Source organism: Micropterus salmoides, unplaced genomic scaffold (genome assembly GCF_014851395.1).
Source record: "Micropterus salmoides isolate LMB-PRFRI ecotype aquatic unplaced genomic scaffold, ASM1485139v1 Ms_hic_scaffold_3, whole genome shotgun sequence".
Taxonomy (NCBI): domain Eukaryota; kingdom Metazoa; phylum Chordata; class Actinopteri; order Centrarchiformes; family Centrarchidae; genus Micropterus; species Micropterus salmoides.
The window spans coordinates 19,703,385-19,718,607 of record NW_024042261.1 but is presented as its reverse complement, the minus strand read 5'-3'; the positions used below and the strand labels follow the sequence as shown (position 1 = coordinate 19,718,607).

General features: G+C 40.2%; 1 protein-coding gene and 4 non-coding genes across 7 annotated transcripts in view; 4 read left to right on the top strand and 1 right to left on the bottom strand.

The window, feature by feature from the left end:
- LOC119882869 (cytoplasmic dynein 2 heavy chain 1) overlaps window positions 1-15,223 on the bottom strand; it is a 194,770-nt gene that overhangs the window by 76,852 nt on the left and 102,695 nt on the right. For all 3 annotated transcript variants that reach the window (XM_038693177.1, XM_038693180.1, XM_038693179.1), the window contains one exon: window positions 13,722-13,794. In XM_038693177.1, the coding sequence (XP_038549105.1) occupies window positions 13,722-13,794 (73 nt within the window). The remainder of the gene's footprint in view (window positions 1-13,721; window positions 13,795-15,223) is intronic.
- trnam-cau lies at window positions 1,505-1,577 on the top strand. Its single transcript has one exon. It is a non-coding gene; the product is annotated as a tRNA-Met (tRNA).
- Window positions 3,219-3,291, top strand: trnam-cau. The gene has a single exon. It is a non-coding gene; the product is annotated as a tRNA-Met (tRNA).
- On the top strand, window positions 4,312-4,384 carry trnam-cau. Its single transcript has one exon. It is a non-coding gene; the product is annotated as a tRNA-Met (tRNA).
- On the top strand, window positions 6,118-6,190 carry trnam-cau. Its single transcript has one exon. It is a non-coding gene; the product is annotated as a tRNA-Met (tRNA).

The window sequence follows — 15,223 nt, the reverse complement described above, 5'->3', positions numbered from 1 at the left end:
CCGTTGTTTCTTTAACACTATCCAACATAAATCTCGGACACCATACTTTACACACCCATGCACACATATGTTCACACACTGACAAACAGACTACCACATACACTGTATTATTATCTTTGTTATAGTTTGTTCTTAGTCTTGTGTTGCCTCAACCTTGGCTCCCACTCTTTTGACATTGCCTCAGTATTGGGTCAGGACATAAAAGTATCTAAGTTAATTGTAGCCTTTATGTGAGCATTTGCTTGCAGATACATTGTTGTTATTGAGCAGCGCATCAGTCACGACCTTCAGTCACCACCAGCGTGACGGTGAACTGTAAACTCTTAAGCTAACAGGGAAGAGAAATTTCAAAATGTTTGGAAAAACGCAAAGTTTAAACGTGCTCAGTTCCATGTCAACTGAGCAATTGCATCCAACTACGAAGACTGTGTGATATAGCGGAAAGCTCCGGAACAAGCAAATAGACGGACATTTTGTTAAGACTGTTTTGTCAATTATTGTTTCAGAGGTCAAGACTGAACTGTCCAACTACGAAGACTGTGTGAATCTATGAAAAAAATACACAAACGTGCTCAGTTCCATGTCAACTGAGCAATTGCATCCAACTACGAAGACTGTGTGATATAGCGATATGCAAAAAGTCCCGCATCGCTCTGACTCAGCTTAGATGTTCTTACGCTGTTCACAGTCCCATTTACCGTTGTTTCTTTAACACTATCCAACATAAATCTCGGACACCTACTTTACACACCCATGCACACATATGTTCACACACTGACAAAACAGACTACCACATACACTGTATTATTATTTCTTTGTTATAGTTATGTTCTTAGTCTTGTGTTTGCCTCAACCTTGGCTCCCACTCTTTTGACATTGCCTCAGTATTGGGTCAGGACATAAAAGTATCTAAAGTTAATTGTAGCCTTTATGTGAGCATTTGCTGTGCAGATACATTGTTGTTATTGAGCAGCGCAGTCACGACCTTCAGTCACCACCAGCGTGACCGTGAACTGTAAACTCTTAAGCTAACAGGGAAGAGAAATTTCAAAATGTTTGGAAAAACGCAAAGTTTAAACGTGCTCAGTTCCATGTCAACTGAGCAATTGCATCCAACTACGAAGACTGTGTGATATAGCGGAAAGCTCCGGAACAAGCAAATAGACGGACATTTTGTTAAGACTGTTTTGTCAATTATTGTTTCAGAGGTCAAGACTGAACTGTCCAACTATGAAGACTGTGTGAATCTATGAAAAAAAATACACAAACGTGCTCAGTTCCATGTCAACTGAGCAATTGCATCCAACTACGAAGACTTGTGATATAGCGGAAAGCTCCGGAACAAGCAAATAGATGGACGTTTTGTTAAGACTGTTTTGTCAATTATTGTTTCAGAGGTCAAGACTGAACTGTCCAGCTGAAGGGTTATGGCTCACCTTTTAGTCTGTGAGAAGAGCTCTAACTGCATGGTCACAGCTGAATATCAGAATGCACTGTTTTTCAGGCCTCGTTGGCGCAGTAGGCAGCGCGTCAGTCTCATAATCTGAAGGTCGTGAGTTCAAGCCTCACACGGGGCAGGTGTTTTAAAACCAAATGACAACACAGTGGGCAGGATAAATAGTGCCGCCATATTGGTAAAAGGTATCTCGTCAATCTATGAAAAAAAAATACACCTGATGCAGACAACTGTGATTCTTACAAAAGCAGCACTTCTCTTGTGAAGCTGTATCACATTACAGGTTGAGCATCTGTGATTGCCACAGAGCTGTGCTCAGTCCACCATCAGTCCCATTTACCGTTGTTTCTTTAACACTATCCAACATAAATCTCGGACACCATACTTTACACACCCATGCACACATATGTTCACACACTGACAAAACAGACTACCACATACACTGTATTTTATTTAAAAAGTATCTAAAGTTAATTAGCCTTTATGTGAGCATTTGCTGTGCAGATACATTGTGTTATTGAGCAGCGCATCAGTCACGACCTTCAGTCACCACCAGCGTGACGGTGAACTGTAAACTCTTAAGCTAACAGGGAAGAGAATTTCAAAATGTTTGGAAAAACGCAAAGTTTAAACGTGCTCAGTTCCATGTCAACTGAGCAATTGCATCCAACTACGAAGACTGTGTGATATAGCGGAAAGCTCCGGAACAAGCAAATAGACGGACATTTTGTTAAGACTGTTTTGTCAATTATTGTTTCAGAGGTCAAGACTGAACTGTCCAACTACGAAGACTGTGTGAATCTATGAAAAAAAATACACAAACGTGCTCAGTTCCATGTCAACTGAGCAATTGCATCCAACTACGAAGACTGTGTGATATAGCGATATGCAAAGAAGTCCCGCATCGCTCTGACTCAGCTTAGATGTTCTTACGCTGTTCACAGTCCCATTTACCGTTGTTTCTTTAACACTATCCAACATAAATCTCGGACACCATACTTTACACACCCATGCACACATATGTTCACACACTGACAAAACAGACTACCACATACACTGTATTATTATTTCTTTGTTATAGTTATGTTCTTAGTCTTGTGTTTGCCTCAACCTTGGCTCCCACTCTTTTGACATTGCCTCAGTATTGGGTCAGGACATAAAAGTATCTAAAGTTAATTGTAGCCTTTATGTGAGCATTTGCTGTGCAGATACATTGTTGTTATTGAGCAGCGCATCAGTCACGACCTTCAGTCACCACCAGCGTGACCGTGAACTGTAAACTCTTAAGCTAACAGGGAAGAGAAATTTCAAAATGTTTGGAAAAACGCAAAGTTTAAACGTGCTCAGTTCCATGTCAACTGAGCAATTGCATCCAACTACGAAGACTGTGTGATATAGCGGAAAGCTCCGGAACAAGCAAATAGACGGACATTTTGTTAAGACTGTTTTGTCAATTATTGTTTCAGAGGTCAAGACTGAACTGTCCAACTACGAATGTGTGAATCTATGAAAAAAAATACACAAACGTGCTCAGTTCCATGTCAACTGAGCAATTGCATCCAACTACGAAGACTGTGTGATATAGCGGAAAGCTCCGGAACAAGCAAATAGATGGACGTTTTGTTAAGACTGTTTTGTCAATTATTGTTTCAGAGGTCAAGACTGAACTGTCCAGCTGAAGGGTTATGGCTCACCTTTTAGTCTGTGAGAAGAGCTCTAACTGCATGGTCACAGCTGAATATCAGAATGCACTGTTTTTCAGGCCTCGTTGGCGCAGTAGGCAGCGCATCAGTCTCATAATCTGAAGGTCGTGAGTTCAAGCCTCACACGGGGCAGGTGTTTTAAAACCAAATGACAACACAGTGGGCAGGATAAATAGTGCCGCCATATTGGTAAAAGGTATCTCGTCAATCTATAAAACAAAATACACCTGATGCAGACAACTGTGATTCTTACAAAAGCAGCACTTCTCTTGTGAAGCTGTATCACATTACAGGTTGAGCATCTGTGATTGCCACAGAGCTGTGCTCAGTCCACCATCAGTCCCATTTACCGTTGTTTCTTTAACGCTATCCAACATAAATCTCGGACACCATACTTTACACACCCATGCACACTATGTTCACACACTGACAAAACAGACTACCACATACACTGTATTATTATTTCTTTGTTATAGTTATGTTCTTAGTCTTGTGTTTGCTCAACCTTGGCTCCCACTCTTTTGACATTGCCTCAGTATTGGGTCAGGACATAAAAGTATCTAAAGTTAATTGTAGCCTTTATGTGAGCATTTGCTGTGCAGATACATTGTTGTTATTTAGCAGCGCATCAGTCACGACCTTCAGTCACCACCAGCGTGACCGTGAACTGTAAACTCTTAAGCTAACAGGGAAGAGAAATTTCAAAATGTTTGGAAAAACGCAAAGTTTAAACGTGCTCAGTTCCATGTCAACTGAGCAATTGCATCCAACTACGAAGACTGTGTGATATAGCGGAAAGCTCCGGAACAAGCAAATAGACGGACATTTTGTTAAGACTGTTTTGTCAATTATTTTCAGAGGTCAAGACTGAACTGTCCAACTATGACTGTGTGAATCTATGAAAAAAAATACACAAACGTGCTCAGTTCCATGTCAACTGAGCAATTGCATCCAACTACGAAGACTGTGTGATATAGGAAAGCTCCGGAACAAGCAAATAGATGGACGTTTTGTTAAGACTGTTTTGTCAATTATTGTTTCAGAGGTCAAGACTGAACTGTCCAGCTGAAGGGTTATGGCTCACCTTTTAGTCTGTGAGAAGAGCTCTAACTGCATGGTCACAGCTGAATATCAGAATGCACTGTTTTTCAGGCCTCGTTGGCGCAGTAGGCAGCGCGTCAGTCTCATAATCTGAAGGTCGTGAGTTCAAGCCTCACACGGGGCAGGTGTTTTAAAACCAAATGACAACACAGTGGGCAGGATAAATAGTGCCGCCATATTGGTAAAAGGTATCTTGTCAATCTATGAAAAAAAAATACACCTGATGCAGACAACTGTGATTCTTACAAAAGCAGCACTTCTCTTGTGAAGCTGTATCACATTACAGGTTGAGCATCTGTGATTGCCACAGAGCTGTGCTCAGTCCACCATCAGTCCCATTTACCGTTGTTTCTTTAACACTATCCAACATAAATCTCGGACACCATACTTTACACACCCATGCACACATATGTTCACACACTGACAAAACAGACTACCACATACACTGTATTATTATTTCTTTGTTATAGTTATGTTCTTAGTCTTGTGTTTGCCTCAACCTTGGCTCCCACTCTTTTGACATTGCCTCAGTATTGGGTCAGGACATAAAAGTATCTAAAGTTAATTGTAGCCTTTATGTGAGCATTTGCTGTGCAGATACATTGTTGTTATTGAGCAGCGCATCAGTCACGACCTTCAGTCACCACCAGCGTGACGGTGAACTGTAAACTCTTAAGCTAACAGGGAAGAGAAATTTCAAAATGTTTGGAAAAACGCAAAGTTTAAACGTGCTCAGTTCCATGTCAACTGAGCAATTGCATCCAACTACGAAGACTGTGTGATATAGCGGAAAGCTCCGGAACAAGCAAATAGACGGACATTTTGTTAAGACTGTTTTGTCAATTATTGTTTCAGAGGTCAAGACTGAACTGTCCAACTACGAAGACTGTGTGAATCTATGAAAAAAAATACACAAACGTGCTCAGTTCCATGTCAACTGAGCAATTGCATCCAACTACGAAGACTGTGTGATATAGCGATATGCAAAGAAGTCCCGCATCGCTCTGACTCAGCTTAGATGTTCTTACGCTGTTCACAGTCCCATTTACCGTTGTTTCTTTAACACTATCCAACATAAATCTCGGACACCATACTTTACACACCCATGCACACATATGTTCACACACTGACAAAACAGACTACCACATACACTGTATTATTATTTCTTTGTTATAGTTATGTTCTTAGTCTTGTGTTTGCCTCAACCTTGGCTCCCACTCTTTTGACATTGCCTCAGTATTGGGTCAGGACATAAAAGTATCTAAAGTTAATTGTAGCCTTTATGTGAGCATTTGGTGCAGATACATTGTTGTTATTGAGCAGCGCATCAGTCACGACCTTCAGTCACCACCAGCGTGACGTGAACTGTAAACTCTTAAGCTAACAGGGAAGAGAAATTTCAAAATGTTTGGAAAAACGCAAAGTTTAAACGTGCTCAGTTCCATGTCAACTGAGCAATTGCATCCAACTACGAAGACTGTGTGATATAGCGGAAAGCTCCGGAACAAGCAAATAGACGGACATTTTGTTAAGACTGTTTTGTCAATTATTGTTTCAGAGGTCAAGACTGAACTGTCCAACTACGAAGACTGTGTGAATCTATGAAAAAAAATACACAAACGTGCTCAGTTCCATGTCAACTGAGCAATTGCATCCAACTACGAAGACTGTGTGATATAGCGGAAAGCTCCGGAACAAGCAAATAGATGGACGTTTTGTTAAGACTGTTTTGTCAATTATTGTTTCAGAGGTCAAGACTGAACTGTCCAGCTGAAGGGTTATGGCTCACCTTTTAGTCTGTGAGAAGAGCTCTAACTGCATGGTCACAGCTGAATATCAGAATGCACTGTTTTTCAGGCCTCGTTGGCGCAGTAGGCAGCGCGTCAGTCTCATAATCTGAAGGTCGTGAGTTCAAGCCTCACACGGGGCAGGTGTTTTAAAACCAAATGACAACACAGTGGGCAGGATAAATAGTGCCGCCATATTGGTAAAAGGTATCTCGTCAATCTATAAAACAAAATACACCTGATGCAGACAACTGTGATTCTTACAAACAGCACTTCTCTTGTGAAGCTGTATCACATTACAGGTTGAGCATCTGTGATTGCCACAGAGCTGTGCTCAGTCCAGCATCAGTCCCATTTACCGTTGTTTCTTTAACGCTATCCAACATAAATCTCGGACACCATACTTTACACACCCATGCACACATATGTTCACACACTGACAAAACAGACTACCACATACACTGTATTATTATTTCTTTGTTATAGTTATGTTCTTAGTCTTGTGTTTGCCTCAACCTTGGCTCCCACTCTTTTGACATTGCCTCAGTATTGGGTCAGGACATAAAAGTATCTAAAGTTAATTGTAGCCTTTATGTGAGCATTTGGTGTGCAGATACAGTTGTTATTGAGCAGCGCATCAGTCACGACCTTCAGTCACCACCAGCGTGACCGTGAACTGTAAACTCTTAAGCTAACAGGGAAGAGAAATTTCAAAATGTTTGGAAAAACGCAAAGTTTAAACGTGCTCAGTTCCATGTCAACTGAGCAATTGCATCCAACTACGAAGACTGTGTGATATAGCGGAAAGCTCCGGAACAAGCAAATAGACGGACATTTTGTTAAGACTGTTTTGTCAATTATTGTTTCAGAGGTCAAGACTGAACTGTCCAACTACGAAGACTGTGTGAATCTATGAAAAAAAATACACAAACGTGCTCAGTTCCATGTCAACTGAGCAATTGCATCCAACTACGAAGACTGTGTGATATAGCGATATGCAAAGAAGTCCCGCATCGCTCTGACTCAGCTTAGATGTTCTTACGCTGTTCACAGTCCCATTTACCGTTGTTTCTTTAACACTATCCAACATAAATCTCGGACACCATACTTTACACACCCATGCACACATATGTTCACACACTGACAAAACAGACTACCACATACACTGTATTATTATTTCTTTGTTATAGTTATTTCTTAGTCTTGTGTTTGCCTCAACCTTGGCTCCCACTCTTTTGACATTGCCTCAGTATTGGGTCAGGACATAAAAGTATCTAAAGTTAATTGTAGCCTTTATGTGAGCATTTGCTGTGCAGATACATTGTTGTTATTGAGCAGCGCATCAGTCACGACCTTCAGTCACCACCAGCGTGACGGTGAACTGTAAACTCTTAAGCTAACAGGGAAGAGAAATTTCAAAATGTTTGGAAAAACGCAAAGTTTAAACGTGCTCAGTTCCATGTCAACTGAGCAATTGCATCCAACTACGAAGACTGTGTGATCGGAAAGCTCCGGAACAAGCAAATAGACGGACATTTTGTTAAGACTGTTTTGTCAATTATTGTTTCAGAGGTCAAGACTGAACTGTCCAGCTGAAGGGTTATGGCTCACCTTTTAGTCTGTGAGAAGAGCTCTAACTGCATGGTCACAGCTGAATATCAGAATGCACTGTTTTTCAGGTCTCGATGGCGCAGTAGGCAGCGCGTCAGTCTCATAATCTGAAGGTCGTGAGTTCAAGCCTCACACGGGCAGGTGTTTTAAAACCAAATGACAACACAGTGGGCAGGATAAATAGTGCCGCCATATTGGTAAAAGGTATCTCGTCAATCTATGAAACAAAATACACCTGATGCAGACAACTGTGATTCTTACAAAAGCAGCACTTCTCTTGTGAAGCTGTATCACATTACAGGTTGAGCATCTGTGATTGCCACAGAGCTGTGCTCAGTCCAGCATCAGTCCCATTTACCGTTGTTTCTTTAACGCTATCCAACATAAATCTCGGACACCATACTTTACACACCCATGCACACATATGTTCACACACTGACAAAACAGACTACCACATACACTGTATTATTATTTCTTTGTTATAGTTATGTTCTTAGTCTTGTGTTTGCCTCAACCTTGGCTCCCACTCTTTTGACATTGCCTCAGTATTGGGTCAGGACATAAAAGTATCTAAAGTTAATTGTAGCCTTCATGTGAGCATTTGCTGTGCAGATACATTGTTGTTATTGAGTAGCGCATCAGTGATGTGTTGGCGCAGTAGGCAGTGCGTCAGTGTCATAATCTGAAGGTCATGAGTTCAAGCCTCACACGGGGTAGGTGTTTTATAACCAAAGGACAACCCAATGGCACAGATTACACGCAGGATACCAGTAGATTTGCATGATGATTCAACTCAATCTATGAAAAACATTCACAAGAAAATTGCTGTTTTTGTAAGAATCACAGTTGTTTGGATCAGGTGTAACTGGATCACCTTGCAACAATATAGAATAGTGGAGACACAAACTGCATGCTGTCAAAACAAATGGACAATTTAAGTGGTGTAAGAAGGTGAGTTTAAGTCAGAAAAAAAGAAAGCGAGCAAGTCAGATGAGTGAAAGAAAAAAAGGTCAGAAAAGTAAGAAGATAGTGTGGCTCAGGGAGCCAATGAAATGATGGAGACCAAAGGGGAAACTTTTTTAACGAAAATTAATATTGTTATCGCGATATTCCTGATTAACATCACATTTTGTCAATATCGTACACCCCTAGTTAGAATTTTTTTTTCAATGATCATTTCCGAGGTCAAGAATTCACTGTCATGTTGAATGGTTATTAATATTGAGAATACGTGTAGGAAGACGTTTAACAAATCCAGTTACTCTGTTGCAACTGTGACAACTCATCTGAATCACAATCCACAATTATTTAATCGTGACGCGTAAAATAAAAAAGTTGCCTGTTTAAAGGGGCTATATGTTGTTTATTAATGAAATTATTGACTTTTTTACTGCCTATTTGTGAATGGGTTGTAACCTCACAAAAAAACAAACCATTCACTGGCTTTCTCGGTTACCTCTGACAGCCTGTAAACCAATTAATTTTCTGCTTAATCCATTGGTTTACATCAGCAGTGATGTTCATGTGTGGTCCTGAGCCTCTTGCCCACTGATTTTGAACTCTATACACAGCGGCAACAGGGCAGATAATGACATGGAGTCGGCTAACACCAAAAAATAACCACCTCACAACAGAGACCCCAACACAAACTCCACGTAAGGATAAACAGCAAAAAAAATTATTAAGCCCATGAGGCCACTTTGTTTTGGATATAAAAATTTAACTAAATATAAAAACTAAACTTAATATAAAAAATAAAGTTAGATTTCATTCAATTGGTACAATAAAGTGACATTACTGCAATTACTGTGATTTTTAGTAGGCTGAAGTTGGATAATGTTAGCTTGCTGGCTAATGCAGACCACTTGCTAAAGTTATCCGGTGCAAAATACTGTAATTGTAACGTTATGGCTTGCCACAATACTTCACCAGCTAACGTGATCCATATTACTATCCTGAGTACCAGTATTATGTCAAAGTGTTGGTTTTAGCCTGCAAGAAATTATGTAATGGTTTTTAGCTTTGCTGAAATAAACAATGGCAACTGTAATGACAAGGTAAACTGCAATATTGCATGGAATTAATACAGAAGACAGAAAAAAGCAGGTTATTTCATACGTTGTTTTCATTTTATGTGCTTTATCTCCTGTTCTGTATGTTTCTCATACTATCATATTGTTTATAATTCTGGTTAGATTAGGATTATCGTGTCTCAACAAAATTCCATATCCATTCAGTACAGTAACGTTAATTACTATGGTCTAACCAATGTGGCAACAATCTCATTTATAATATTCTGTCTACCTCACTAACCATTTTTGCTGCCATCCAGTAAATGTAGCTATGCTGACATTGCTGAGCCTCTCTGGTAAAAGATACAAAGATAGTTATTGAAAAGCCAGCAGGCAAGATAAAGCCGACACATCACATTGGCTAAATGCAGTCAATGTAAATTTGTCATGCAAAGAGGATGGATTAGTTCAACATCAAGCTGACAAACACATTACTGTAACAGTTTACAGCATTTTGTATAAAACTGTCTCTTTCCTGGGTCATGAAATTAATAATAAGGGTGACTGAAACCTTTATGTCAATCATTTGGTGTCACCATACGTTGCTTTTAAATCCCCACTTTACCGCTACCGATTTAGTAATTATGGCAATTAAAGGGGTGCACAAGACAGAGAATCTGTAGTATTTATTTTTAGCCACACTAGGGGCATTGCTCAATGGATGGCAACGTCAGTCTTTCGGTTGGTCAATCCACCACTTTGTTCTAGATTGAAATATCTGCCATGACATTTTGTACCGACATTCATGGTTTACAGACAATGTATTGTACTTTGGTATACCCTGACCTTCTCTCCAGCGCTACCATGAGGTACATGGTACAAGTACATTTGTATGTTTGAGTGAAATGTCTTAACAACTATTTGATAGATTGGCATGAAAAATGGTCTACATAATAATTCCCCTGTCAGGTTGAAATTTAAATAACTTGGGGATCCCGAACTTTCCATGTAGCATCATCATCAGGTATCATCAGACTTGTCGAAAACCCCTGGAACAGCACAATGTAAATTATGTTGTATGGTGGGAGAGGAATGTTTGGCCTTGAGTTATTGTTTATTCATTAATGAATGTGCATATGACAAAGATTCTGATGTCCAAAGCACATACAGTAGATTTCCCCAAGGTTAACACATCAAGTAAGGCTTTTTAAAATGCACGTGTGTATTTGATTTTAGCAGGTGCACGACCAGACACTAATGGAAATAGAGTGTATCCTTGTATTCAAAATGCACAACTGAACAGACTAAAAGTGAAACTTAAAGGTGGGGTGTGTATCTAATCCAATACACATCTTTTTGTCAAATTCTGTGAATATGTCCTCATGATCCGCATAATCTCTTTCCGTTCTGTGTGTGTACTTAAAAAAACCTCCGGTCTTTGTACACGGACATTCAGCTTACTTTCAAGTTTGCCAAGACATGCTGTTGTTGTGATGTTAGCTATAGTAGCAGGAGAGCAGTGAATGTCGCTGTCTGGAGCTAATGTGTTGTCTCTGGGACCGTCTCCTCCTGTCTGCATTTTAGCTTTGCAGCAGCAACTGTAGTGACAGTTTGATAACCCACAACTTAGCTAATGTTAATTACATTACTTGCTGTGTCGTTGTTCGCTCTGTATCATGGTATTTGTCATGATACTGGAAGGAAATCTTCATAATCGTCTACTAGGGTTGAATAGGGTTGTTATTAATTTGTTTCATATGGTTTTATTATGTATATTTTCTAAATCTAAACACAGTAGAAAACTTTAAAAAAGATTTTTTTTTTTCTTTTTTAACTTAACTAAAATTACTAAAATTATCTGGAAAATTACTTTCGGCATTAGTAATTAACTGGATTGTGAGCAGCTCAAAAGCGCCACACACACACACAAAACTGATGACATTGATGGACAGATGAATGTACATTCTCAAACACACAAACAAAGCAATGCTACACTGCTAACACAGGCAAAACCTATATAAACATGAAAAAACATTAGCATGTCTTGTCACACAGTACACACCAATGGAAAGTTAGTTTTATACACATATTAACACCTGCATATTGGTTTCACCTTACACAAATTAGCAGTGTCCCAGATAGTGAAGTCAGAATCCAACACACCATTAGGATTATCTGGACCGAATGCACGGGCTCATTAAGCACTCTCTAGCAACATCATCGTGTGAGTGTGTGTGTGTGAGAAGTCAGTGTGGGAGAGAGACAATGAGAAAAGACAACAGACATAGAAGTGTGTGTGTGTGTGTGTGTGTGTGTCATTTACTGAAGGACAGTGGCATTCTCACAGGGCTAAAAGACACATAAAGAGAAAGGATAGAGTGGACTATCACGAAACAAAATCACATCATTGACGATTGAAGTATGGCTCAGAAATCCGGAATAAAAGCTTTGTCTGAGAATATTTTGCTTGAGTGGAATTTGATGACAGAAGATGCTTGGGAAAAACAACAGAAATATTTTCATATGGGGCCCTCTTCGGCAGGGCTGGGGCTCCCGCTGCTTCACCCTGCCACCTCTCTCACTGTGGGGGCATTCGGGAATCCCTGGGGCACATGTTGTCGTGGTGGGTTTTGGACCCCTTCCTTGGGGGTGGTTGAAAGGGGGGGCTGCTGGCTCTGCCTGCACATTGAGGGGGGGGGGGCAGCCTCCGGCTGGGCTGGTTGGCCCTGGTTTTCCCACGTTAACACTCCCTGGCAGCGGGGCTACCGGCCAGTGGGTCTCACTGTGCGCGGGTGGTGTGCGGGTTGGGGTCGTCACTTGCGTGCTGATGTTGATGATTGCGTGGCATTTTGCCAGTTTGGTTGCCCGTTCGGGGTGGCACTGGCCTCTGTTGTCTGCGTGCCGCGGTCGGTCCAGGTGCCACTCTTCTGCGGGTTCTGCCTTTTGCTTTCCGACGGCATTGCGTTGTCAATTGGATGGCTGGTGTCTTTGGCGTTTGCTGGTCGGGTCGGGGTCTTCTGCGTTCGCGACGCGATTCGTCTGGGAGTGAAGTCACTTATTTAAATGAATTGTTATTATTTCAGTTCTCACGGCAGTGCTGTGTTGTTTATTTATGTTGCCTGAAATTTTTCTCGTTTTCACTTCTCTCTTAATTGTCTTCCTATGTCAGCTGTTTATTGCTACTGTTCGGCTGGTTGTCTCTTTGTTTTTGTTTGTTTGTTGTTTTTGTTTGTTTGTTTCTCTCCTCCCCCCCCCCATCCCCGTTCTCTTACAGGTGTTGCCCTCTCTCTGTGCTGTGTGTTTATGTGGTGTTTCTATTCCCCATCCCCATGTCTGTCCCCTGTCTGGCCCGGTGACAAATAGATTTGAATAAATAACAATACAGACAAAGGAGTATATTAATACTCTCTTGTTAAAGTAAAAATCTGTCTGGCACAATATGGTATCCAGCTCCTCATACTCATACCAGGCTGCCGGGCAGGACAGGTTTAAAATAAATAAATAAATCTTTTCATATAGGAGAATGAGGGAGAAGTAGTTTACCAAAAAGGGGTAAAGTAGAATCTAGCAATTTATGATGTCTACAGCTCATTATTCAGAAGATATTCAGAATAATAATGTTTTAAACAGCTCTTAATACTTTTGTTTACCTTCAAAATCTGTAATACACGTTAAAGGTGTGCATAAGATGTGATACATGCCTATATATTAATGTGAAACTCAGTTTTAGAGTCTAGGTCTGACAAGGGGGAGAAAATAAGGAAAGAAGAAAAAACCTTGTAAATATCAATGAAGATGGGACCCATTTGCAGAGCGGCTAGGGGCCTAGTGGGCAGAGTGAATATTTTTGAATAGAACCTGACTGAAAATCGGTGTGCTGATATATCAGCCCATATAAAATCCTCAAATATCAAAATCGGTGTGAATAATAAATGCTTTTTTATGTGTATTGTGGTCCACCATAGTAGAACGGTACTAAGTTTAACTCCAGTCTACTTAGCAACATGTATTGAAATCATAAAAACGAAATGCCCCAAAATGAAACACTTACCCAAGGCCTGGGTGGCAAATACTGCCATGGCACTCTGCAGTCGGTCTGGTCTGACTGCCTGAACCAATAACAGCTGGGGAGACCAAAGAGAAAAACATACATTAGATAACAAAGACCAGGTGTCCATTAAAATGTGTTAGACAGATGGTCAATCCCAATCATATCAAATAGAAATGTTACATATCCAAAAAGTCAGCTTTTAAGAAAAAAAAGGTTAACTTGGATACATAAGTTTTCAAATTCAGAGGCTTTGAGATGTTCTGGTTTGTTTTTGTTTTTTTTTTTTTTGAGAAGACAATAAACAAAGTAAATAAGTAAGCCCATGACAGTCAAGTGTGCATACTTGTCTTGTGACAAGGGGCTTCTGTCTTGTTCATGCTTTGAAATGAGATCAGCTAAGTCTTTATTCAGTTCATGAATTTATTCCCCGAGGGGATCAATAAAGTAAGTAAGGGGAAAATTTAAGGTTTTAAAGGACCTACATTCAAATAAACTTAATGATAATATACTATATAATATCGCTTATCAATGTTTGGAGAAATCCTGTTTGGTAGTATTATGCTTCAATTATTAAGCTCCTTTCCTGTGGAATCAGGTTCAAGTTTGGTTTCGGGAGCAGACACCATCTCCACATTTAAGAGTAGGCTTTAGACTTTCTTCTTTGATAAAGCTTATAGTTAGGGCTGGCTCAGGTGAGCCCTGAACCATCCCTTAGTTATGCTGCTATGGGCTTAGACTGGTGGGAGATTTCCCATGATGCACTGAGCTCATCTCTCCTCCTCTCTCTCTTTCCATCTGTATGCAACCTTATCCCATTAATGCATGTTACTAACTTCGCTCCTTCCCTTCTGGGTCTGAAGCTGTGGGGTCTGGATCTGTGGTTGCGAGTCTAGTCCTATAATTATTATCATTACTATTACTATATTAATCAGTACCATCATTCATTTTCTCTACCGCTACTACCTTTACGGTTTGTATTTCTGTGTGGATATTATATTGAGTGCTCCCCCCACCCTCTCTCTATCTCCCTTTTTTTGGGGGCGGTCCACCAGTATGGCTGAACAAGATTTTTTGTTTTTTTTATTGCGATATGAGTCACACATTTTCACTGAAAAATATATAAAACAATGATGTGATTTTTGTTGGGGTGTGTACGAAATGTCTAATATGATTTGTAGGCCGGGACATCTCTGTAGCACCACAATGCGTCATTTATAATTGTATGTTGTGGTATGAGATGTTTTACTTTTATCAGAAAATTGCAGCTCATGCGATTTGGATATTACACTTGGCCATACTGCAATTTCTATTGCAGGCTGTCCGTAATTAATTTTGTTCAGCCATATGCACCAGCTGCATATACTAGCGGTAGCTTGCTAATCTCCTTAGCTGGGTTAGCCGGGTTAGCCAGGTTAGCCAAGCTCATGTAGTGTCAGTTTACCGGTTCATTACACCAAAAATTGACAAGAATTAGTGTCAAACTGTATGATAACATTGTTCAA